General features: G+C 38.4%; 1 protein-coding gene across 2 annotated transcripts in view; it reads left to right on the top strand.

Moving 5' to 3' along the window:
* The window catches only part of Set2 (SET domain containing 2), a 552532-nt gene that overhangs the window by 389287 nt on the left and 136210 nt on the right, over positions 1–27035 (top strand). For both annotated transcript variants that reach the window (XM_090414077.1, XM_090414085.1), the window contains one exon: positions 24611–24860. In XM_090414077.1, coding sequence (XP_090270203.1) covers positions 24611–24860 — 250 coding nt within the window. The remainder of the gene's footprint in view (positions 1–24610; positions 24861–27035) is intronic.

Genomic DNA, 27035 nt, shown 5'->3' with positions numbered 1-27035 from the left:
ACCTCAGTTAAAGATGAAGGTGACAGTTTGTATTTTATAGATTGTAACAGATGAGAAATTTTGTTGATAGGATAATATATGGGATCAAGGTGAAACTTTGTCAGAATTCTACCAATAGGTTAAGAGATGCCAGAAATATAAGGGATCACAACACTTCAGCCTAGCAAAAAAATCTTTAGGTGTTAGAACATAGGAGTCAATTATCTGGTGGTAACCATTTATTTCCATTAAAGCTTCAGTAGCGAGAATTTCTTGATTACTTGACAACACTGGTTTTTTGGGAGGTGTGATGAGCAGACTTTGATGTATATATCTGCCAGGAAAGGTATACTTTTCTGATGAACACTGATAAAGTTCCAGAGGCTATAGAAGTTAAAAGGATGTCAAGAATGGTAAACTACAAGCATTTTCTTTTCCATGGTGAATTAAATACATGAGTGAAGGCCGTTGATCCAATAGGAAGGTGGGAAGTTTTCTTTCAGAATGAGGCCAAACAGCAGAAATGTCATTGACATAGCGAAAGCAAAGAGATGGTTGGGGATGAATGGATGAAAACAATGTATCCTCCAGATGGTTCAAAAAATACTTTGCCTAATGTGAAGACAAAAGGCTACCCATGGCTGCACCTTCAGTCTGTTTATAGATCTTGTTTTTCTAACTAAAGTAATCTGATTGCATAACAAATTCAAAATTCTTTACATTAGGAGGGAAATCGTCGTATAGAAAACTAAGTGTTAGACAATGAAGTGTTCAAAAATAGAGAAACAATGTCAAAACTGATTAAATATCTGACTCTTGTATTTCAATATCTGCTTTTGATTAATCTTTATGACTGTAGATATTGTGTTATTTTCGTTGAATGATCATTATGCTACAGGTACCTTTAAATATTACTTTAAATATTACATATCACTAAGCTAACACGCAACTTAGGAAAATTATCAGATTTACAAGGTAAGCTTCATGCTTGGATTGCCTTTCTCAAAAAAATGCTGTGAGATGAAAATTATTCCTGTTTGCCAGATTTAGAGAGGCCATTCAGTTAACTGGAGCTCATGCAATTATTACTCGTACAAGTTTTTCCTTGGTACATAACAATCTTTAAGTGGCTTTTTAGCATCTAATGACTTACTTTGACTTATCTAGGCACTGTCAGCCCTGGGTGCAGACTTCTGACCTCAAGCACCACATGATGCCACTGGGCACGGCCCTCTGCAACTATCTGCCACGTTTCGGTCTCCAGCCCGACAACCTGCAGGTCCTCCTCCTCCTCCTGATCTGCCCATCTCCTTCTTGGTCTCCCTGGCAGCCTCCCTGATCGAGATCGGGCCTCCCACACTTGTCTCACAGGCCTTTCGGGGCCCATATGGTGCAGGTGCCCCATCCACTGAAGATGCCGGACTCACAGCTCCATCAAGATGTCTGCCAAGTTGTATAAAGCATGTATGGCAGCATTAGACCACCTCCTCCAGACTCCATCTGCCATGACCCCTCCATAGATACGTCGTAACATCTTCTCAAATCCTCTCAGGTGGTCGGCTTGCCTCGCTTTGAGAGTCCATGCTTCAGCACCATAGAGGAGAACAGGTCTAATCAGAGTCTTGTATAGCCTCACCTTTGCAGTCCAAGACAGTATATGCGAGGCAAAAAGGGGATGCACTTGGTAGTAGGCCACATTCGTGGCATTCACCCAACTCTGGATATCAGCCTCAACTTTGTTGCCTTCAGTCACAATAGACCCCAGGTCCCTAAATTCCATCACTTTCTTAAACTGAGCAGCTCCCTTTAGATCTTGAGCAGCATGGCAACTCATGAAAAGATACTTCGTCTTCTCAGCATTTATCTTCAGGCCAACGTCTTCTGCAGCTTCCTCAATGGCAGTAACCAGTGCCACTGCATCGTCCCGTTGATGTGCCACGACGTTCAGGTTGTCCAGCCAAGAATCCTAACTTGCACCCCCATGTCAACTCCACCGACCACTTGCTGTGTACTTCTAATTACTTTTTCCAGCACTAAATTGAAGCATATCGGAGAAAGCCCATCACCTTGCTTCACGCCAGTCTGTACTTGAAACGGGTCTGACAGGTCACCTTCTGCTTTCACTCTTGCTCTTGAGCCAGCCAGCCACACACACACACACACACACACCTGCATAATTTTTCGAAGTTTTCGAGGAATTCCCAGATCTTCTAACACCTGCCACATTTTTTGGTGTATAATTGAGTCATAGGCTTTAGAAAAGTCTATGAAAATTTTATGAACTTCCCGATTATATTCCTAGCACTTTTCAAAAACTTGGCGCAGTGTGAAGGGTTGGTCTATTGTAGAATGGTTCCTCCTGAAGCCCGTCTGTTAATCACCAAGACACTCTTCTGCATATGGTGTGAGACGCATTAGCATAATGTTAGACAGCACCTTGTAGCCCATCGTCACCAGTGAGACGATGGGCTACAAGGGTAATCTTATATACAGGGTAATCAGTGACTCCTTTCACTCATCCGGCAGCCATTCTTCTCGCCAGAGCAACAAGATGAGCCAGTCCAATTGTTTCGGCAGGACGTCCCTGCCATTCTTCAGAAGCTCCGTCGGAATGCAGTCCACTCCTGGAGCCTTATTATTTTTCAGCATGCGGACAGCACGAGTAATCTCACTAAGCGTCTGCTCTTTAATATATGGTTCAGCAGTTTGGTAAGGAATTCTCCGGTATTGCCGTCCAGCAAGTTCTCAAAATATCTATGCCATTGAGTGAGGGCATCTTTGGGGTTTGTTAGAAGATTTCCACTCTCTTCTCTTATGGTTGCCGCTTGTGTCTGGGTGCCTTGCATTGCTTTGATCGTCCAATACATTTCCCACCCATTATTCATCACTCTATTTCTCTCTATGCTGGCCAACCTTCTCATTAAGATACTTTTGCTTTTCCCTGCATAGTCATGTATTCACCACTCTTCTCACCCTCTCATATGCAGCCTTCTTCCTGCTGTCTGCTAGGTAGTTCAATAGTGCTTCCCTTCGTTTCGCTACAGCGTCTTCACACTCTATTAAACCATGCCTTTCTGCTTCTCTTTCCCACAGTTTTTGAGGCAGCTGATACGACCGTATTTTTGATGGTGTTCCACATCCCATTCAGATCACCCTCCTCCTGTAGCTCCTCAAAACGGTTCTGCAGCTCTAACTAGAAAGCCTGCTTGCCTTCCACTATTTTCAACTTGTCCAAATCCCATGCAGGTCGTGTGGTAGGACATGAAGGCTTCTGAACCGCGATTCTGTGCCTGAAATTGTAGGCTACCAGGTAGCGGTCGCTATCTCCATCTGCTCCTCTGAAATTCTTCACATCTGAGATCGAGCTGTGGTGAAGTCTATACACTAGTACATGGTCTATTTGGTTAGCTGTTCTACCATCCGGCAGTCTCCAGGTCTGCTTGTGGAAGTCTTTATGCATAAACATAGTGCTCTTTACAAAATATCCCATGGCTGAGGCAAAACTCGCAAGTCAGGTCCTGTTATCATTGCACTCCTCATGTAGGCTCTCACTACCCACGAAAGGGCACCACGCTTCTCTCTCTCCTCAGCTTTGCGTTGAAATCTCCCACCACTAACTTGATGTTGTTAGATCCTGAATGCAGAGCTTTACAAGTAAATTCTTTATTCAGGATTTAACATGACAAACTACTACTTATTAAGGAGATATCTGCACATCAGCTAATAATTATAAAGTATTATTTTATGTTTTGTAATAATTGCAGTCCATGTGTGCCATATAATGAGAGTTATTGTTAGGTTATTTGTAATTCCCAAGTAAGCTGTCTAGTACCTTACGAAATTCTGAGAAAAGTTTATGATAGTAATCCGGAATAATCGCGTATAATCGGTATGAGTCGAGCATAGCAATGGAGGCTATACCTACCCAGAAATATGACGTCAGAGCGCCTTCCTAGAATAATGTAACCGGACAGGTTAGCGAGAGTGTAGGATCACCCAAGGGGCATGAACGATGGGGTTCGTGGGTGAAAACCGCATTGAATAGAGGGCGCCCAAATAGGGCGAATAAAAGACGATGCACACCATTTTACGCGGACCTTTTGATCTTCGAGTGCCGGATTCGAGTTTTAGGGGGAGTTTGTCGGAGGATTCGTGAGAGAGCGTTGGGTCGGCTACGGTAATGATGGACGGCAGGTTCTTTTCTTGAGAATGCTTGAAAATTTTCAAGCAGAGCTGATCGCGATATGACGGCCTATGTGGAATCGAGCCTTAGCAGAATGTCCCATTGGAGAAAGTTTCCTACGGAGCGGTAGACAGCACGCAGCAGTTGGAAACGATTAGAAGAAAAAGCATAGTACATCGCCAGGCACAAAGACAGCCGAAGAATATGCAGTACAATAATCCAGACCTACATGAGATGGCGGCATGAAATCTGAAAGGATCCGGTAATGTAAGAGTTTTCGTTCTATGTTATAATTTTGTTTAGAAGAACAAGAAATTTGTGTGTTGTAACTAAAGGACACTAGTAGAGAACTTTTAGTGAGAATTTGACTGAATTAATTAAGCCCTTGTGGAACAACAAAGAAGAGTTGTTAAATAGGCAGTGATTTGTGAATGGCTAGACTTGCTTAAATGAAATTTAGAATTAAGGTAATCATTGATAGAGTATTAATGAAAGTGTTCAATATGTATTCTGTGAGTAATTTGTGAAAGGAGTAATATAGTTGTAGTATTATGCTTAAACCTAATCCTTTCATAATTGGAGGATTTAATTTGCTCTGATTCATTGTGATTTAGTATAACCCTTAACTTAGAGTGAAATTTGATCCATTGAATATTTAAACTTAAATAACTGTAAAATGTTTTATGTTTTTCCAATAAACATGCTTTGTACCTTATACCTGAGTTATGCCTGATTACGAATTCACCACCACTTATGAAATTGAACCTTTTTGGCAGGAAGGAATTTAGATATAATTGTTTAAGTGAGATTCAGTCTACGACTGCTAACTGAATCTGCACATCGCTAGCGTGAGATAAATTACTGTGTGTATCCTTTTAAATTTTGAATTATTTCCCCGAACAAGAGTCTCTTCTGTTATTGGATATTGGCTGGCGCAGCGAAATATAAATTTTGCCAATATCCGAAGAGGAAATAAATCTGAATTAGTATTTTAGGAGCACGACAATAGATTAGAAGGAGAGTTATTATAGAGGTAGAATAAGATATAATATAGAAAGATAGTGACATAACAATACAGTAGCCGGTAGGACTTTGATTGTACACAGTTTTGAGTAAGCAAAAGGATAGATTCTAGAGACAGTAAATTAATGTATAATAAGATTGAACTTACGACTTACGAAATAACATCATATGAAAGTAAGGATATAACAATAACACAGAAGACGAATTACAGATATAACAATGTCATAAGATGGTAGATTAGCACAAGTACTCTCAAGCACTTCATTAAAACAGTCTTTGGCTTCCTCCAAGCTCTCTTCCGTAGGTGCATAACAGTTTACAATAGACACATTTTGAAAACATCCCTTAACTCTAATAGTGCACAGCTGATTGTTCACAGGTTTAAAATCTAAACTATTACACAAAAATTTATCACTAACTAAAAACGGAGTTCCGAGGACTCTTCGTCCTCTGTTGTCACCACTATAATATAGTGTGTATTCCTGATTGCGGGTCGAGCCATGGCCCGGCCAACACGCCTCTTGTACAGCACACAGTTCAATTTTATGCTGTCGTAAGACATTCATCACATTAAAAAGAGCACCTTCTTTCATCAAACTGCGTATGTTCCAGGTCCAAAAACTATTAGTAATCATTGTGGCAAAAGCGTCCGAAATTCGAGGCTTCTGTGGTGCTCGTTTCTTTACCAAAGGTATGTTTACAGGAGGGGTGGTTGGTCCTCGCTAACCCTCCCCATTTCTCCAGGCTTGGGACCAGCAAGGCTTCAACGGTGTCCTTTCTTGACTCCTTCACCTTGGCTGGGTTTATGTAGTGAATAGCATCTAATATTCACTCCATATCCAATCTTGAAAGAAGCACTCTAAAAGACAAATTACTGCATATCATTTTATGTGTTTCAAAACAATGACTAACCCACTCTTACAAATGACATTTCCATAGACTGATACAAGAATATGAATCATTATATTGTAAGCAAAAATTTACCACTGGAAATATTCTTACTAATAAAGGGGTAATAAACATTTCCGGATGCCTATTGAGGAAAGATCATAATTTTATGGTTGTACTTAAATCCATTCCATATCCTGATTTTTTTTGCATAGTATTGAATGCAATCTTTCTTGTCTTCCAAGTAAAGATGCTAATAAACTACACTTTGAAGTTGCTGCAACACACTTTAGAAGCAAATGATCATTATCGTCATCAATTTCCTAATATGAACCCAAAACAGATGTTCAGGTTAATATGACAGCACTACATGATTAAGTTTACATTATTATTAATCTCCTATCAACAATTTTCCTCCAATCTATTACTTGTGAACACTCCAATATTGTCATATCTAACATTTTGTGCCTCTAAAGCACTTCTGATGAAATCAATCCACCTAGACCTTGATCTTTATCTGGGTCTCTTTCCTGCCATCTTGGCATCAAACACCTGATTTTGCTAATCTTTCTTCACCCATTCCATTTAAGTAGCCATACTACCTTAGATTAGCAGAGTGAACTGATGGCATCAATGGCAGAATCATGTTAAACATGAAGATATTAGAAAAGAAATTTGACATTATTGGTTCACTCTGCTAATTTTTCTCAGAACTCTCATATTCATAGTCTCTAGCCTTTGATCAAGTGCTTTATTTCTAACCCAACTCTCAGATCCATAACTCAAAACTGTTTTGAACACTGTCTTGTATACTGCTAGTTTGGTGTTTTGGCTAATTTCCCTCTTATTCGGTATAAATTTATTCAGCTGGCTGCCACTGCCCACCATACCAGCTTTGCTTATTCTGTTGCCTGTTTCCTGGTTTAACTGGCCATTGTCACTAAAAACTGTGCCTAAATAGCTGAAGTATTTTACTTGTTCTATAGGGTCTCCATTCAGAATACAACTGAAGTTTTCTATACTTCTGCCTATTTTCATAGTTTTTGTCTTTTTATTGCTGATTTTCATGCCAGATTTGTTAAAGCTGGCATGAAATCTTCAGAGGCTGTTCAATAAGTTATAAGACTATATTTATACAGAAAACAGATTACCTTTAATCGTCATCATTTACATGGTCTTTTTTGAAGTAACTACCGTGAGACGCGATGCATTTGTCCCAACGTTGTGTCCACTTCTTAAACACATGTGAAAGTCCATTTTTTTGAGAGTTCTTTCAAAACCGCCTCCGCAGCTTTTACACATGCTTTGTTGCTTTCGAAATGGTGGCCTCTTAGTGGTTTCTTGAGCTGAGGAAACAGCCAGAAATCGCACGGTGCGAAATCAGGATTGTATGGAGGGTGTGGTAGGATATCTATGTTGTTCTTCTGCAAAACGTCCACTACCCCACCAGCAATATGTGGCCTTGCATTATCGTGGTGCAATAAGAAGCCATTCTTCAGCAATGGATGCTTCCTTTTGATGTGCTGTACCATTGTCCGTAAAACATCCGCATAGTATGAGCCGTTTACAGTATTCCCGGGTTTTACAGCGTGTTGGTAAACAATGCCTTCGTAGTCAAAAAACATTATTGTCATAACTTTACCAACCGATTTTACAGTTTTTGCTTTCTTGGGGATAGGCAAAGACGGATGATTCCATTCACTGCTTTGTTGTTTCATTGTAGGGTCATAGTGATACAACCAAGCTTCATCTGCTGTAATGATGCGTTTTAAGAAGTTGTCGCCTTCTTGTTCCAGTCTTTCTTTCCATTCTGTGCACACATCCACTCGATGCTACATTTGCTCCGGTGTCAAGAGTTTGGGAATCCATCAGGTGCAAACACGTTTCAGTCCCAAATGTTCAGCCATGATTGAGTGAACACTTCCCACAGAAATATTCAGGACAGCATGCAGCTGGTGTACTGTAATTCTGCACTCCTCCTTGATGATAATCGCTGCTGTGTTGATCATTGTCTCTGTGATGGACATTGAAGGTCTTCCCTCACGTTCAAGATCTTCCACATTTTGCCTTCCTTCCTTAGAAGTTTTATGCCAGCGAAAAACACTTGCCCTCGACATTGTTTCATTGTGGAAAGCTTCGTGTATCATGTGAGCATTTCTGGTCTAATATCATGTACTTCAGCTGCTTTTCCACATTTCTAGTTTTTGATGGCTTTTTCTACCTTAAGTATTGATATGTACTCCTCTTGCATTCCTCTTGAAAATTTCCTAGTATGGTTCTGTCACTGCTTGGTTTGTTTACCAGTCTTTCAAAGTAATTAATCCAGACATCCAGGATATCCTTATCTTCAGTTTTCATGTCACCTTTATCATCTCTAATTCCTTTTTCAAAGTCTTCCCATGACTTTTGTTTAGCTACTGTTATGCACAGCTTAACTTGCTTACACTTTTTTCTGTATTCTTCTAGGGCATGTGCTGACTTATTTACTATGAACTTTTGGTATGCTTTCTTCTTTTTCAGGACTGCTTCTTTAACTTCTTGTGTTTACTCATGGTGTTCTTATTTTTCTATCCTTGCATACAATGTCATCACATACCTCCCTAGCTGAATCAATCAGTTTATTCTTCAGAGTTTGCCACTGAGACTCCAGGGTTAGGTTCTTGTTTTCATTTTTTTAAAGATGCAGATAAGCTCCAGGTAATATATCTACTGCTGAATATTCCATGTGCTCCTTTCATTAAACAAATGCACCGTATTTCTAAAGCAGAAAAGAAAAGCTGGAGTTGTGATGGATAAGGTCAACTGTTAGAGGAAGATAGGCTACCTTTTGCAGGATACCTCCAGTTATCAAGAAATTAGTTATAACCTAATAACCTACCAAAACATAAACAGTTAAATAACTTCCTTGTTGAAGTTGTTAACTGAGATGAAAATACTTTGTTATGCACTTATTTTGGAAGGATCTCTCATTTATGTGGTTCCAAAAATACACGAAGAAGGTTGTCTTGTAATGCCCATTGTGAATTGTATTGACTCTCCCATACAGAACTGCAAAGTGTATCTATTCAGTGCTCAAACTGGACAATCCAAATCATCAATTCCACACATTTTCTTGACAAAATCAAGGATAATATTGAAATATATAAGTGAGATATTTTAGTCAGTTTTGCCATTGCTTCTCTATTTATCAGTATTCCATTTTTGGATACATTCCATTTTGGATGTTTGGCATTTGTAGAAAGGCTTATCTTAAAGCAACTGGCTCATGGCCAGTATTATGATGTTCTTTTTCACTTATTTCATATAACCGCTAGCTGATACAAATACAATACATTTTTCACCATCTACAGTACGTTACATTTCTCTTTCTCACTTGACCATCAATGCACAAACCACCACAGCAGCCCTGCTACCCTGAACTTTGATCTCCAAAGCATTGTTTGATGGAGATCAGATAACCTTCCAGTTTCAATGCTAGCAAAACAGTGTTCTGTGCTGGCCTGGTTGGCCAAGTGTATTCACTCTCCAATCAACAAGCTGCGCTTTTGAATCCTGCTGTGGGCATCGATCTTTGTGATTGTCTTTAGGTTTGAGATGAATTTCATCACGTAATGTGAGACCACCACCCTGCTTATTGGAGGGCTGAAGTGGCTTGAAAAAGTTCCATGTTTGGTCTCCACAGCATCATTTCCAGACTGTGTAAAAAATAAATTAAAAATACAAAAAATATATACATATAATTGATATTAAAAAAAAAATGGGAAAAAAATCCATAGCCTACCCATGGTATATTTTATACTGTGGGTGGGCTAAGATATTGCCTGCCATTCAAGAAGATTATTCTCGTATTTAGTGTTGATTAGTATAGCTTCTTTTGTCATGATCATTATTGCCTGAATAGAACTTTTTAGATTCCGGCTTTCTTTTTTTTTTTTTTTTCTTTTTTTTTTTTTTTTTTTTTTGTAACACCTGTTATGTTGATCTGGTACTCAGCTAGTTCCATTTATGCTTTTTTTATTGATGGTGCCAATGATGAACTCTGCTAATATTGAGTTCAGGTTTGTTTCAGCAGCTGACATTTCACTGTTGGCCCTATACAGTGTGAAGTTTGTTTAATCAAGTTTAACCAATTTAGTGCAAAGATTAATGCATCTTTTGACCTATCAGTATCTCTGGAGTGATTGTGAAGATTTTAGAGAAGCTGGTAAGAACTTGCATACAGAAATGAGTTGACAAACAAGCTTCACATTGCAAGGAACATTAAGTGTCAATATTATATTGGTGGGATGCTTGAAGAAAGTGGTGAATGTATTATAGGCACTCTGCCTGTGACAGTTCACTCCACTCATTCGTCACTTCCAAGCCAAAAAAAAACAGTCCTTACTTGGTAACTACACTCAAATTCCTGGAGTCACCCCTTTCCCTTTGTTCTCCCATGCATCATGTGTTGAAAGAAAAATCATTAGCATGTAACATTTAATTATAAAATCCCTTTACCAGTATCCTTTACCCAAATTACCAGTTTGTTTAGATTATATTATCCTGTAGAATGTCTATATCACCTTAATTAACTATTGCTTTCCCTAGTTTAACATTATCTGCAAATAACATGATATTCCTCTTCAAATCATTCCTGTTATCATTCATATATAAATTAAACAGTAGCAGATCAAGTACAAGGCCTGTTTCCCCACTATATATCATCTGTCTTCTCTTTGATTCAGCTGCACCATATGCTTATGTATTAATTAAAGGATCAAGTGACAACCATATGAAATATCTTCCCCACATTTAACAACCCCCTCCCAATATATTAATGAAAGTCAAGTACCTCAGCTACTCTGTCACGCTATTCTCGTATTCATTGCTGTAAGTGTTAGAAATCATTCTCAAGCTATTTGTCATTATTCTGCCATCTATATGCCTAATGTGGCAGTAAAGACCATGAAAATAAATGATAGCAAAAGCACAACACTCAAATATGCTAACTTGGAAAGAGATCATCCAGCCTAATCCCAAGTTTGCCAGAGGTGGAAGGATAAAAAGGAGATTTATAAGACCAAGACAGAGCAGAACATGATATATCAGGAGGCAAAGTAGAGTATACTGCAATAGCAATAACATATACTAGAAAACTCTCTTAAACCTGCTAGCTAATAGAGTCCCACTAACACATGAAATGGATACCTCTGTATCCCCAGAGGAAAATTAAGCCATTAAAATACCCAGTGTACTTGAAGATTAAAACATGACCTCACAATACCAGAAGTCATCATTCAAAATAAATAATGGATGCATTCCTACAGTGGAAATGTCATGGATTCTTTCAAAACATCGATGGCATTAAGCCCTCCTGCAGAAGTATAAGCCATTGTCATTGTACCTATATTTCTGCAGGAGGCATTCATTCTTAAACCCTGTGAAACCACACTTTACATAAAGTTATCGCCATGTAATAATCACAGTATAGGAAATGGATCTACCCTCAATGATGTTGTAATTTTAGTGGGCAAAAGCAAAGCAAAAATAAAAACATAGAATTTCTGATCACTTCAAATAACCTAGAACCTTATGACAGGTATTCAAGAAACAAGGACTTATAAAGCTCCTTTGCCCAGTGTTGACCATCTATCATATGAGATGATTAACTGATGATCTGTCACTGTCTTCTATGGTTCATTTACATGTCCTCCTTAATAGCATTTTCTGTGAACACAAATTTCTGGATTCCTGGTCTAAATCTTTTGCTGTAAGCATCGGACATCTTGCAATATTAGGGCCATAGAAAAATAGTTGCAACAAGCCATTGACCACCTTTCCAACCTATTCATTTGCAAATTAGCTCATGTTTTCACATACAAGATCGTTTGTGTGCACATTTTGCCACAAACATATTCTCCATATACTGACCTAGAACTTAGACGTGGGGTTGCATCCAACATGCATTGCACCCTGTCTTCTCCTCCCATGGTACAGACCAGTGTTCTTTGTACCCTCTATATCAAGTGCTTGTCTGATAAAGACATGAGTCCTGAATCTGAGCTTCTGATTGAGACTACTTATTGCTGGCTTGATCCTATCTACCATCATGCAGTTAGAATTGCAGCTGGAGTCTGTTCCTTGTCTTTATGTTGAGGTATACACACCACTGTCTTACAGTATGCAATAAAAATATCTTACTTCTTTCTACCAATATATCTTTGAAGCACACAGAGAAGAATAATCTGATTGTCACTCAGTCTACACTTCCAAGATCAGTCTCTAGTGGGGCTTGCTGCTGTTTCCCAGACAATACATGTATTCAGATCCTACTTGAACGTAGCATTCTACTAGATGCATGCTATAGATCTTGCATTACATTTTATAAAGATGAAATGCTACCAAAGGTGCATTCTTTACCCTTTAAGGGTCAAAGCTGTATAACTGAGAGGAGACCTCCACATAGCCTTTAAAGGAATGCGGAGAACCGACCAGGGCTTCTGACCTAATGTCCAATTCTCACCTTCTTGTGGTGCACCCTGTTGGGTATCTACTTTGATACTGAACGAACAAGGGTGGGCTGGCAATTTGGGATTTAGCCGACCAAATTGTATTCCTATTGGTTAAACCGAAATAAAAAATGATGGTACAACATGACAAAATTTCATGCCGGCTGGGGCGTCGCCCGGTTAAAAAAGCCCCCCGTTGTTTTTGCCAGGGAACCAGGGTGAACAGCGAAAAGTCAGCTACTGGAACAAATCTGAAAACAAACCCCAACTCAACATCACCAGAGTTAAAGATCAGTACTATCAACGTAAGAAGCCTGAATGGCAAAGAAATGGAGCTAGCTGAGGAATTAGATAAGTACTAGATCGACATAATAGGGGTGACTGAAACAAAAAAGACCAAAACTGGTGAGATCTTTCTGAGCAATAAATACAAAATGTTATATTCAGGCAATGACAATCAAGGAAAAGAAGGAGTAGCCATAGTATTCAACACAAAATATGAGGCTAATCTTCTTGAATGGCAGTCAGTCTCAAGTAGAGTAATGTGGACAAATATGAGAATGGGGAACTGGACAATGAGACTAATTTGTGCCTATGGTCCCACAGAAGGTTCTACTAAGGTAGAAGTGGAGGAATTTTTTGAGACTTTAGAAAAAGCAACTGACGCAATGAAAAAGGAAAAGTTGGTCCTTGTTGGGGATCTAAATAGCAGAGTAGGAAATGATTGTGAGACATACAAAAATATTTTGGGAAAATTTGGAGAAAAGAGCAAAGCTAATAATAATGGCAAATATCTGTTGGATTTCTGCTCAGGACATGGACTTGTTATTACTAACACCATGTTCCAACATAAAAATGTGCACAAATTCACATGGAGAGAAGAAGCTAGGAATAAGAAAAGTCTCATTGACTATGTTATTGTTGATAGTGATGTTTTCTCCCTGGTGCAGGACACCAGAGTGTACAGAGGATTTGAAATTGGAAGTGATCACTATTTAGTCTTGAGCAGGATAAAATTGAATTTCATATTGAAAAGAATAACATGTAAGAAAGTTTTAAAGCACATAAAAGTTGAGCAGCTCTCAGATGTGAACTGTAGACTAAAATACAGAAAAATTATTGAAAAGAAAATGAAAGAGTTTGAGAACAGGAATCAAACCTTGGAGATTCAGTGGCAAACGCTGAAGAAAACATTGATTGATTCTGCCAGAGAGGCATGTGGTGAGGTTGTGTGCAAGGATAAAAAAATCAGAACTCCCTGGTGGACACAGAAGTTAAAGAGGCAGTGAAGGAAAAGAAGAAAGCATATCAAACGTTCCTGGCATATAAGTCAGCTTTTACTCTTACAGAATACAGAGACAAATGTAAGAAAGCTAATCAGTGTGTAAAACTAGCTAAACAAAAGTCATGGGAGGACTTTGGCAAGAATATAGAAAATAAATATCAAGAGGGTGGCAAAATATTCTGGAGGTTGTTGAAGAAGCTTAGGAATGGAGGAAAGAGTGCTGTAAAAGGAGTTAGAGATGATAAAGGTGACATGAAAACAGGAGAAAAGGATATCCTTGAAGTATGGAGTAATTACTTTGAAAAACTGCTAAATGAAACAAGCAGTGATGACAGCACAGTGATAAGAAAACACTGACCAGGCATGCAGTCAGGAATACACATCCATACTTGAAGTAGAAAAAGCCATCAAAGGCTTGAAATGCAGAAAGGCCGCAGGAGTAGATGACATTCGACCAGAAATGCTGAAGTATGGTGGTGTAAAAGTCTTACTGTGGCTGCACTGCATAGTTCAGAAAGCCTGGACAGAGGGACGAATTCCCGATGATTGGAGTAGAGCTCTCATAGTACCCATATATAAAAAGGGAAATAAAACTGAATGCGAGAATTACAGAGGTATTTCCCTACTGAGTGTTCCTGGCAAGATCTATGCAAGTATACTTGAGAAACGGTTGAGATGAATTGTGGAAGAAAAGCTTGGTGAAGAACAAGCTGGATTCAGGCCAAATAGAGGCTGTCAGGATCAGATCTTCACTTTACGACAAATAGTCGAGAAAGCATGGGAATATAACAAAGATCTATTACTATTATTATTACTATTATTACGGGCAACTCCAGGGAGTCATTAGACTCATCGAGGCAGCCCCCAAATCATATTCATCACAACTATTTGACATTCATACAGTATCTGTCATACCTCGCCTTAAACTCATTCACTGTCACAGCATCCACCACAGACTCAGGGAGCGCATTCCACTCATTCACTACTCTAAAAGTAAAGAACCCAGCTCTAACACCTTTACTAACCACACTTTTGCCCAGTTTCCATGGATGTCCCCTAGTCCTCCCACAACCAGCCCTGTTCTCAAAAATATCTTCTGAATTAATTTTATAGAAACCCTTCAGTAATTTGAATGTCTCAATCATATCTCCCCTCCTCCGCCTATCAACCAATTTTTGCAACCCACAAATCCTCAACCTGTTCTCATACGGTTCATTCCACAGACCTGCTATCATCTTGGTCACTCGCCTCTGGATCCTCTCCACCTCCTCCCCATCAAGAAGAAACCTAGGTGACCAAATCTGAGCACAGTAGTCTAGATGGGGTCTTATCAAGGCTTGATACAAAGGAACAATAACCTGCTTGTCTCTGCTTGTCAACGTATTCTTCAGCAACCAAGTGATTTGATGAGCTGTTTTGGTCACTTTTGCAATGTGTCCCCTAAATTTCAATTCCTTATCTACCAACACTCCTAAATCTCGTGCCTCATCAATTTCCTGGAGCACGGTTCCACCAATGCAGTAAACTGCCGCCAATCTTTTCACCCCAAAATGCACAACCTTACATTTTGCCACATTAAACTGACATCCATTCTCCTTAGCCCAGACCTCCAATCTATCTAAATCATCCTGCAAAATTTTGACGTCATCTGCATTCACTATTGCCCTACCCAACTTCGCATCATCCGCAAACAAATGAACTGTTCCTCTCAGATCATTTCCTATATCATTTATGAACAAATTAAACAGCAGTGGTCCAAGAACAGATCCTTGTGGCACACCACTAGTCACAGGCCGTCTTGTGGACTCTACTCCCGAGTAAACCACTCTCTGATATCTCTCCGTCAACCACCCTCCTATCCATCTCACCAACCCTATGTCCATTCCCATATGCTGCAATTTACTGATTAGAATTCCATGTGGAATCCTGTCAAAGGCCTTGGCAAGGTCCAGTAGAATCACCGTTATCCCATTACCCTTATCCAGTTCAGCCGTCACTGTGTTATAATACGTGAGCAAGTTACTGAGGCATGACCTACCCTTCACAAAACCATGCTGTCCCCGATACAGTATCCCATTTTCTTCTATCCAATCTTGTATTTTCCTCTTGACTATTTTCTCTAAGATCTTGACAATGATTCCTGATATGCTAATCGGTCGGTAATTCACAACAGCAGTCCTGGAACCACCTTTATGCAGTGGAACTATTTTCCCCTCTTTCCACCCGCTCGGGACTAACCCAGACCCGAGACTCAAATTAAACAAAATGGTCAAGGGTACTGACAATTCTTTAGCTGCTTCTCGTACAACACGAGCTGGTATACCATCCAATCCCACAGATGTATTGACATTGAGGTTATGCAATAGACTACTCACCTCCACTTCATTAACCACAATTCCCGTATAATCTACTGGTTTATTCGTTTCTGCAATGTCACCACCTGGATGATATACTTTTGCAAAGTGCTCACTCAGTAACTCAACTATCTCAACTGATTCAGTTACCTCCCTACCATCGGCATTCTTTAAAATCAATCTGACATGTACATTTTTCCTTTTACTTGCTACATATCTAAAAAACTGTTTAGGATTCTCTTTAGCCTGCATGGCCAATGTTCTTTCGTAATCCTTTTTTGCTTTTCTTACCACACTCGTCACCCTTCTGGCCTGCGCTTTATACCGTTCATGTGCCTGCCGGTCACCCTTCTCCTTAAATTCCCTCCATAGTTGTTTCTTTTTTTGCAACTCAAGCTTAATGGTGTTATTCATCCATTTAACCCCTACTTGATTTATTATTCGGACTCTAGGTATACAGTCAGCCATTGCTTCATGCAAGCACTTCTTAACTACCTCCCATGCACTATCAACTTCTAGTCCTTGCAGTTGTACATGCCATGGCACTGAACCAATCAAACTCCTAAGCTTGTCATACTTTCCAGCCCGATAATTCCACATGTACCCTGTCTTAATTGAAAATTCTACACCTTTAGCCACCTCCCAAGTTAAGACCCTATGATCACTCTCACCGATTGGTGGCAATGTGGTCATATTTGTTACAGCCAAATCCTCAGATGTAATTACTAGGTCAAGCACTCTCTGACCCCTAGTATTTTCCATTACATGCTGTCGCAGATAGTTATCCCTTAATAACAGCATAAAATCCAGTTCCTTCCTCCCGTGTGTCCTCTCCTCACTCCAATCAATGCGACCATAGTTGAAATCTCCCATAATAATTACCCTCCTTCCACCCATTTCTTCTATTTGCTTGTGCATACTGTCACCACCATCTTTTCCATCACCTGGTCTATAGCAGCACCCAATTGTATATTTAGTTCTGCTAGCCACAATCTCACACCAAATGGCCTCAAATGTGCTCTTTTCTCTATCCTGCAATTCAACTTCTATTCTCCTTGGCTGGAGCTCATCAGTTATCAACAATACTCCTCCCCCCATTTTATTCTCTCTGTCATTCCTGAACACACTATACCCATCACATTCAATCCCACTAGTTATATCATCTACAGTCAGCCATGTTTCACTAAGTACATTTAACCAGTGAATATCTGGAAATGAACTTCGTTATAGAAAATGCTAACTGCTTTTTCTTCCTAGACAAGCTAGTGATAACATGGCTACCAAATGGATCATTATACCTTTCTCTTTATAGAAAACCTTCTTGTTCTGGAAGGTACTTTTATAAACAATCATTCCCATCCTGATTTTCCAAAAAAATTACACATAAAGCCAAAGCTATTTGTTTGCATGGTGTAGCAATTGATTTTTTTGTTATCCAAGACCTAGATGGAGCTTGTTCCTTTTCAGTTACAATTTGATAATAATATATGCAATATCATTAAAAAATTGAATGGTAGTTACCCAGGAAGGGACTCTTTGTCAGTCATACTAATTTGCCAATGCATGTCTTCTACATTCTCCCTCATATGTGCTCTATTAATTAAGGAATAAATAATAATCGTTAATTAATAGAACACATAAAGCAGGGGTCTTCAACCTTTCAGACAGTGTGGGCCACGCTAAAAATTTCAATGAAATCTGTGAGCCACTAAGCTATACTGCAGTATTTAGAATTGTAAGATGCTTTTCAGATTCACAACGAATGCTGTACATTTGATACTTTACCTAAAATCCTATAAAAATAAACAAACTCAGCTTTGCGAGCGTAGCTAGGAGTCGGGTTCATGATAAGTAAATACAATCAATACTTGAAAAAAAGATAATTTAATGAAGAAAACATTAATTTTTTACAATGTCAATGGGAAACTTCGCAATGCTTTTCCTTGACCAGCTTGCCAAAGTTGCTATGTGCAGAGTATTCTCGAGATGTTGGTCAATAATCTGAGTTCTTGTCTTGGACTTCACATGCTTCATTCTGGAGAAGAACTGCTCACATAAGTATGTGCTTCAACAAAGCACACATCTTCAAAGCATGCTGGCAAAGATTAGTTAATGCGTCCTCAGAAATGTAGTCTTTGTAAAATGTAAATTGAATCATTTTTCTCTCAAAGAAGAGTTGTTTTAAAGTTCAAGCAGCTCCATTGGTACTGAGCCTGGCATTTCAGCAGCATTGACACTGAATGGCATTGAAAATAAATCTAAAGACTGTTGGTTACGAAAATCACTAAATCTCTCTTTGAACTCGCGTCGCAACACGGCTAATTTTATAGCGTATTCATCAAGAGATGAACAGTTGGACTCAGCGAGAAGCTTAAAATGAGTTAAGTCTTTTTTTTTTTGCGAGTTGTGCCTCCCAAAGTTTGAGCTTGGCCACAAAAGCTTTGTGTGATCAAACAGAATGTGTACCAGTTGATCTTTGGATTGTAGCCACGTATTTAGGTCATTCATATGCAACGAGATGTCGTCAAAAAGGCAAAGTCTGTCATCCACTTCGGATCATTGAATTCTTCATTCTGCTTCCCCTTGGTTTGCATGAACTGCTATATTTCACATATTACGTCATGGACTCTTTTAAGAACCTTCCCTCTGCTCAACCAATGCACATCACTATAATAAACCACACGCCGTGATCCTCTTCGGACTCTTGGGTCAAAAACTCGTGGAATTGACGATGATTTATTCTTCTTGCCCTAATAATGTTGACAACAGTCACAATAACTTTCATGACATTCTCAAATCCAATTTTTCATGCACAAATTCTCCTGGTGGATTAAGCAGTGGTAATGGACAAAATCTTTTCCTTCTAGTTCCGGTTCTTTCCATAGCAGCGCAACAAACCCTCTGTTCTTTCCCACCATAGCAGGGGGGCACCATCAGTTACCACACCCTCGAAGTTGGTTAAGCTGAGGTCGAAATGCTAGAGTGTTTTCTTAGCGGCTCCAAGAATATCAGTGCCATGGAGAAAAATAGCCAGTTGTGCTGTGTTTTTCACATCTGTGCTCTCATCTAAAGTAAGTGAATGTGACGTAAATTCAGACGACCGTTTTTTTAAAGTTCCTTCAATGTCATTGGCAAGTTCTTCGAGACGTCATGCTACAGTTACCCCAGACAAACTTGGTTTTTAGACACTTATTATTTGGGCACAGAATTTCCCCAGCAGCAATGAAACACACTTTCACAAACTCGCCGTCCAATCAGGCTTTTGATTTTTTAGCAGTTTTTTCAGATGTTACATGACTTACTTTGACTCATGCTTCATTCTCTTCCCTCTGCCTTTTAAACGTACCCTGCTGGCATTTTAAATCAATTTGGAGATGGTTCACTTTGTCCACACGAAGCTGCCCGTTGAAGATGAAGTTGGACGCATGCTTTGTCTCGTAGTGTTGATTTATATTGTATTCTTTTGATACTGACTGGCTCACGACAAATTAAACACGCTGGCTTATCACCAGTCGGCACAAAAAAGTACAAATTGGTCCACTTATCATTAAAAACCCAACAAGAATCACTTGATTTACGCTTTTTACTCGTAGATGCCATAGTAATGGAAAGTGAATCCAAAAAATGATCCAAAATGACCGTGTAATGGTTATTATCCACTGAATATGTCTCACACTAATGAAAAAAGTCTGGCAATATAAAACCACAATAGGCTATGGCTGACACGACGAACCTGTGTGAGCTTATATACGAATATCAATATCACTGTTCACCACTGACTGACTGACTGTGGATGAGATCCTCTTGTATTTATATGAAAATAACGAAGTATCGAGAACCTTCGAGATGTATGTGGAAGCCACTAGACAGCGCACTCGAATGAACCACTGCTTCAGCCATCCACCTGCGACGTTAGTACTAGTACTTAAGTACCGCTTGGCGCTGGTAGATGGTTGAATAAGCATGTCTATTTACACTCATGAGCAGTTGAATTAGAGATACCTGCTGTGGTCGCCCCAGCGAATGGAACAGTGGCATCTGACGGGGATGTCGTTATTCCTTGTACTGGCCGTCTGAGTAATAGTTGAGCACAGAACGGGGAAGACTCAGAATCTCAGCGACTTCGATCATGGCCAGATAGTCAGAGCCAGACGTATGGGGCACTCCATCTCTGAAGGCATGCAGGCACTGGGTTTTTTACGGGCTGCTGTGTCAAGAGTGTACCGTGAGTACATGGAATCGGGTGAAACCACAGCCGTCAGGAAAAACTGCCGTGTTGTATAACGTGTCGATAACAGGAGACACCGTCGGCTAGCTCGGATGGTAACAGCGGATAGACAGGCCACAGTGCCGCAAATCACTCGCCAATTCAATGCTGGACAACAATAATGTGTGAGTAGCCACACCATCTAGAACCATCTCCTCGCTATGGAGTACAGAAGGCACAACAATTAGCATGGGCACAGGAACACCGCCATTGGACTCTCTATGCATGGGAAAAGGTTGTCTGGACTGATGAGTCGAGGTACATGCCGATGGCATGGCACGCGTGCGTCGCCAAGCACACGAAGTGATGGATCCCTCGTGCCAGCAGGGTACAGTTCAGGCCAGTGGTGGTGGTGGTATCCTCGTATGAGGACTGTTTATGTGGGATGAAATGGGTCCCCCTGGTACAGCTACCATTGTCCCTCACTGGTGAATGATACAGGGACCTGCTGTCAGATCATGTGCAGCTATTTCTGCACCCTGTAGGAGACCTGTTCCTACAGCAAGACAATGCACTGACCCACCCCTCCCGAATTGTGGCCAATAGAGTGGATGAACACTTCACAGACATGAGGATGCTTGGCTGGCCCGTGAATTATCCTGACGTCAATCCTATTGAACACATCTGGGATGCTGTCGAGAAAGATATACGCACCCTGGACCCTCCCTGCATTGTGGGAGGCTGTGCAGCGGCCATGGATCATTTTGGCTACCCAACGCTTCTGGTGCCTTGTGGAGTCCATGCTATGCCGCATCGCCACCATCATCAAGGTGAAAGGGGTGCTATCCGTTACTAGGCAGGTATCTCTAATTCAACTGCTCATGAGTGTAATATTTATTTTTATAGGATTTTATGTATCAAATGCACAGCGGTCCTTGTGGATCTGGAAAGCATCTTACAATTCTAAATACCGCAGTATAGCTTAGTGGCCTGCAAGCTTCATTGAAATTATTTTTTATTTATTCACGTTTTAATGTTAAGTAGTTTTGTTTTCAAAATGGCCAGCGGAACACGACAGAGAACTCCGCAGACCATGCATTGAAGACCCCTAACATAAGGTGTGTGTGTGTGCTCCTCTCCCTTAAGCTTACAACAAAAACTTCTCACTATCAAAAAGTTAATGGAATTTAATGGTTACAACCCTAATCATATCCAGCAGATAATGGACTCCTATTTTCCAACACCTCAGGATTGAAGACTTCAAAATTGGTAGAATTTTGAAGAAGTATCATCTCGTTCCCACATATTTTCTGATCAACAAAATTTCTCATCTGTTGCCATCTACAAAAGACAAACTGTCGCCTCTATCATTAGTTGCCATTTACCAGATACTGTGTGAATGTAATCTAACATACTTTTGACAAACAAGCCGTTCTGTAGAAATAAGAATTAAAGAACATCAATATTATATCGAATACATGAAACCTCAAAATTCTGTTCTGGCACAACATAGTATTGACACTAAACACAATATTATTATTATTATGCGACACCTCCAAGGAGTCCAAAGACTCATTGAGAGAGGGCACCTACTCTAGAACTCCCCATCTCCACCAACTACAGCGAATAACATCCAATGGGATAAGCTCGTCTTTTCCATAGATGCAGGTTTAAATATGAATGCCTTTTCAAAGAAAGTTGTGAAACCTTTTTACATCAGCCAAATCTTAAATCAGAACGATTGTCTCTCTCTCCCAAAAGTTTGGGAGATTCTTATCTTATGTAACCATCAAAAATAGTTGTTTAATAATATTTTTAATATTATTTATTAATGCTAATTTCTAGCACGTAGCAACAGTTTTAATTGGTAAACCATCGACTGCTGTATGTACTTTGTAATCTGGTTCCTTTGATTGCTTGTTTCTACACACTGATGATGATGTACTGTTATTTTCAGTATGAAATATCTGTACTTTCATTTCATTAAAGTTAAGTACTGTGGTTATTGTGTAGTTTATTATTTAACATTACATTTATTGTAGTTTGTTTTTAATCTAAAAACAAACCAAAGCCAAGGCCCAGTTTCAGCATATATTGAAATGAGGTGACATTTTAGAGGGAATACCCAGGGAAATATCAGGTAGAAAGGGTAGTCATGCATGGAAGGTCTATGTGGGAGAAAGAAAGGAGGTAGAGTAATAATTACTCAGTCAGTGGAGTCCCAGAAATTTAATAAGGTTTTGTTGCCATCCCAAACAGTGAAGTAGTATTCCATGCTAGAACTGAATTTTTGATGTAGAACAACAACTTGCTGCTTAAATATGAAGCTAACATCTGGAGCAGAAGGGTAAATTTGGCTTTTTAAATCCTGAGAAGGCTGTATTTTTAAATAATTATCAGGTGTAGACTTAAAGTTGCTGCTGCTATTCCATGAAAGGAAATCTCTTCTTAATCTGAAAATTTGGGAGTATATGAACAAGACAGATTAACTTTAACTTCCCAAGAAATTATATTCTTTATCCAAGCAAACCAAGTTTGAACATGAAGTATCTTCACGACTAGACTACTTGTATATAGAGGCTGGTGACTTCACATCAGTTGCCTTGGTATCCCATAATGCAAAGGCCATGTCCTTTCAGACATGTATAATGCTGTGAAGTCACCAGCCTCTATATATTGAGGTCTCATCAGTGAAAGCAGAAAGAGATACAAAGTTGAATTAACGCAGAATTCATATATTTCCTAAGAAAGGTCAAAATCAATCTGTGTAGTGATTCTTCCCATAATGCCATCTCTCTGTGTGTGTGCGCGCGTGTGTGCTTTGTATGATGGGATACTAAGGCAGTTGATGTGAAGTCATCAGCCTCTATATTCGAGTAGCCTAGTCTTGAAGATACCTCATGCCCAAGCTTTGTTTGCTTGCATTTGGATAAAGGATTAAACAAGAATATAATTTCTTGGCAAGTTTAATTTAATTTATAATCAAGTGGAAAAACTTTCTTTAAGAACAGATGAAGTGTAGAGCTAATTGTTTTATGTGACAAATGAGGTAGGATTGAGTCCTCTTAAATTTCTGCTTTTTTCTTTGTTTTTTAAAAAAAAAGTTTCTTTTTTTTGTTATTCTGAATTATTACCTTATCATATCAGTTAATCTTGTAAACAAGCAGCTGACTGATATTATAAAAGTTTCCAGTATGCATGAATTGTATGTTTTCTCTATCAGTAGGAAAATAATTAACAAAAAAGAAAAAGAAAAAAGTATATAAACTTATTTGCTGCTTAGGCTTTCAGCATATGTTGAAGACATGCGAATGAAATCACATTTCAGAGAGAAATACCCATTCAAGTATCAGGTAGAAAAGGCAGTCAGGCATGGAAGATCTATTTTGGATAAAGAGGGAGAAAATCAGTAGAGAAAAAAATCTTTTATATCAAGTTATAAGTTACATAGAGAAGTTTATCAAAACAGAATATAAAAGTAGAGCTACTTACTGTTGAGCACATCTTCCCAAATCATTCAAATAATCCTCTATATCAAAATTTATTTTACTTTAAATAAAGAAATTCATGATCATTGCATAGATACTCATCATTACTCTTTTAGGGAGATTATAAAAAGTGCAGATGCATCTATTTATTTAAAAAAAAGAAAATAAAAAGCTAAGAAATGGCAGGGAATGTGATGTAATGGTTATTTAAATATTTCTTTCTTGGTACACATAAGTTATCAGCATTCATTAATTCTACTCTCTTTTTTTTGTTAACTTTGTATTCATATAATACATTTTAATATTATGGAATTTTGGAATATAATAAATTTAAATGAGCTCAGTTACATGGAGTAATTCTTTAATGAAATTCCTCTCTCTCTCCATTTTTTTTTTACAACTTTTTTTTTTTTTAATATTATGAAAACTTTACATAATCTGTAAAACTTGTATGCATAACAGCATTTTAGTTTCCCTGTTAACATTATAGGCAATAAAATATTTTTTCTGTGTTAAGAGGTTATATTAATTAGAAAATTGGTATGTGTGTTACATTAAAATTTAAAGAGTTAAAGTTGCTTGTACTTTTGTATTGCAAAGCCATATATAACCCAGGCATATTGCCAAACTCCCTCTCTGACCTTACTTAGTACTGGCTTATAGCCAACCTTCAGTGTATATAATCCTTTTAACTGAGGCTATGATTCTTGTGCAGGAGGTGTTCAGAATCCCTCGGTTAGAGCAACAGAAAAGAAGAGAAGATGAAAGAGAAGCTGACAGAAGAGAGAGAGAACGTGGACGTAATTACTACAGATATCGTGACAGAGATGATTACAGAGACAGATCTCGATCTCGCGAAAGGTCTAGGGAAAGAGATAGAAGAGATTATAGTCCAGCAAGAGACAGAAGATATCGGGAGAGAGATAGAGATAGAAATAGGGGTCGAGAGCGTGAAAAGTCAAGAGGTAAGATTTATTTAAAAGAAATTCAGAAATATGGGGTTAATGTATAGTATATCAAAGAAGAAATGCAAGATTTTATGAAATACCTTTTTTTCTGCCTCTTTGATTTCACTGTGGTTTTTCTAAGTTTACATAATATGCTTTAGTTTATTTCACATTCACTTGTTAAAATTTTAATCCCTATTTGCCTTCAGAATCATAATGGCTATCTTTTTTTACTGTCACATTTTCAGACTGCTACAAAAACTTTATAATCCTCTATAAATAGAGTTATCTGTTTATTATATGATTTTTTTAAAGAGCGTTATTTGAATGAGTGTAATTTAATTAACCTATACTATAATTATTAACTTTTAGTTTTCATATTCTAATACCTTGAAAAAAATAAATTAATATGTTCTTAGAAACTTGCTGAAATAAATCTACGTACCATTTGGAAGCATAACTCTCTAATTTAAAGCTCAACAAATTTAGTTTTCATATTCCAAAGTATACTTTTCATATCATCTCTTTCTAAATGTTGCTATTACTGAAAAAGTTACTCCAGACATCCAGAATCTCATTTGCTTTACTTACACAACAATTGAAGTAAATGATATTCTAGATGTCTGGAGTAATTATGAAAAATTAAGTAAAAGAAATAGTAGCAGAAAAGTGGTGGAAAATATTCAGAATGTAGAAATGCCAGTGTAGATGTATTCCACCAGAAATGTTCAAATATAGATGTAATCAGTGCTTTTTTTTCTGGCAGTATGCAGTACCGACACCTTTTTTCCTTTAGTTTTTACAAATTTACAATTTATTGACAGCAAAATGTATTATAAATATTCCGGTAGATGGTACTGTGTTCATGAATTGAATTTTTAGTTTTGATTACTAGGTTGGTACGCAACCGGAAACAGGAAGTTGTGTTCACTTCCAATTGCTTTCAGTATCAGTTTATCAGTTCTGTATTCACTCTGCAACAGGCAGGTGTGTTCACGTGAGTTTTGAATTAACCTAAGCTAAATCAGTGCAATCATTGTTCAGAATGAGTAAAATAAGTAGTTACTTTATGCCAATGAGTAAAAAAAGATAGCTGAAGAAGCAGAAATTGTAATCATCCCAAATTGTAAAAATGGAATGTACATGTGATGTACAAATTGTTGAATCTACTTGTGATCCTGAAAAACAGAAAACTAGCACCGAAAATACACTTGATATTGGTATTGATAGATCTTATACTTTTGTCTTCCTCTGGAACTTTTATCTGCCATCCTGGTATCTAGTACCTGATTTGCTAACCTTTTTTTCTATCATTCTGTTTGACTACACAGCACCTTAGATTAGCTCAGCTCACATGTTGTTGAATGCCAAGAATGTCTAATTACTTCCTGATATCTTCAATTTTAACCTTTCTACTACTAAGCTCAAGTATTCTTGAGCACACAGCTGAAAAAACATATTCATCTGAATTTAAAGGGCATATGGTGACATCTGTTATGAATATAATTCAGTTTAAATCATGTAGTTCTGTGTCTTCATCTGCTAGCAGGAGGAAAATATTTGTACTATTGCAGACAGCAGAAGAAATCTCTTGGCCAATGCATCACATGGTCTGTTTCTTCCCAGAATAGTAGAAATAATGGGCAGTGTACATGCATACCACAAGTCATTAAAATTGCACAAAATCCTCAGGAAAGAGATAGTAATCAGTCAGCCAACAATGGAAGCAGTTGACAGTTTGGACTTTCATAATAAGTCCTTGAAGTGATACAGAAAGTTCTTTTTTGACCTTAAGTACAGTAAGTAAATACAGTAAAATTTATTTCTGTAAGTAAATACAGTAAAATTATTATACTTGCAGATTTTCAGTGACTCTCATAAGAAAACATTTTCTAATCTTACACATGCTGAGCAGCCACTGAAAATGGGATGTACGTGTGATGTACATACCATTTTTAGATTGGAAGGAAGATGCTTCACTACTCTGGTTCTTGCTTCACCAAAAAAGAAAAATCCTACTAGGTATTGCCATGTAGTGAAGAAATAAGACGGCAGATATATCTGTGTGACAAATGTTGTGTTGCCCTGTGTGTGTCCTCTTTCAAAATTCCAGCCACAATACTCTCCACCACACTAGTATTTTTATTATGTTATCTGTTTCCCAATTTACTTGCCATCTTCACTAAAAATCAT

Source organism: Typopeltis vanoorti, chromosome 2 (genome assembly GCF_054136105.1).
Source record: "Typopeltis vanoorti isolate ZY-2024b chromosome 2, IOZ_Tvanoo_1.0, whole genome shotgun sequence".
Classification (NCBI taxonomy): domain Eukaryota; kingdom Metazoa; phylum Arthropoda; class Arachnida; order Uropygi; family Thelyphonidae; genus Typopeltis; species Typopeltis vanoorti.
This window is presented reverse-complemented; position numbering and strand designations above follow the sequence as displayed.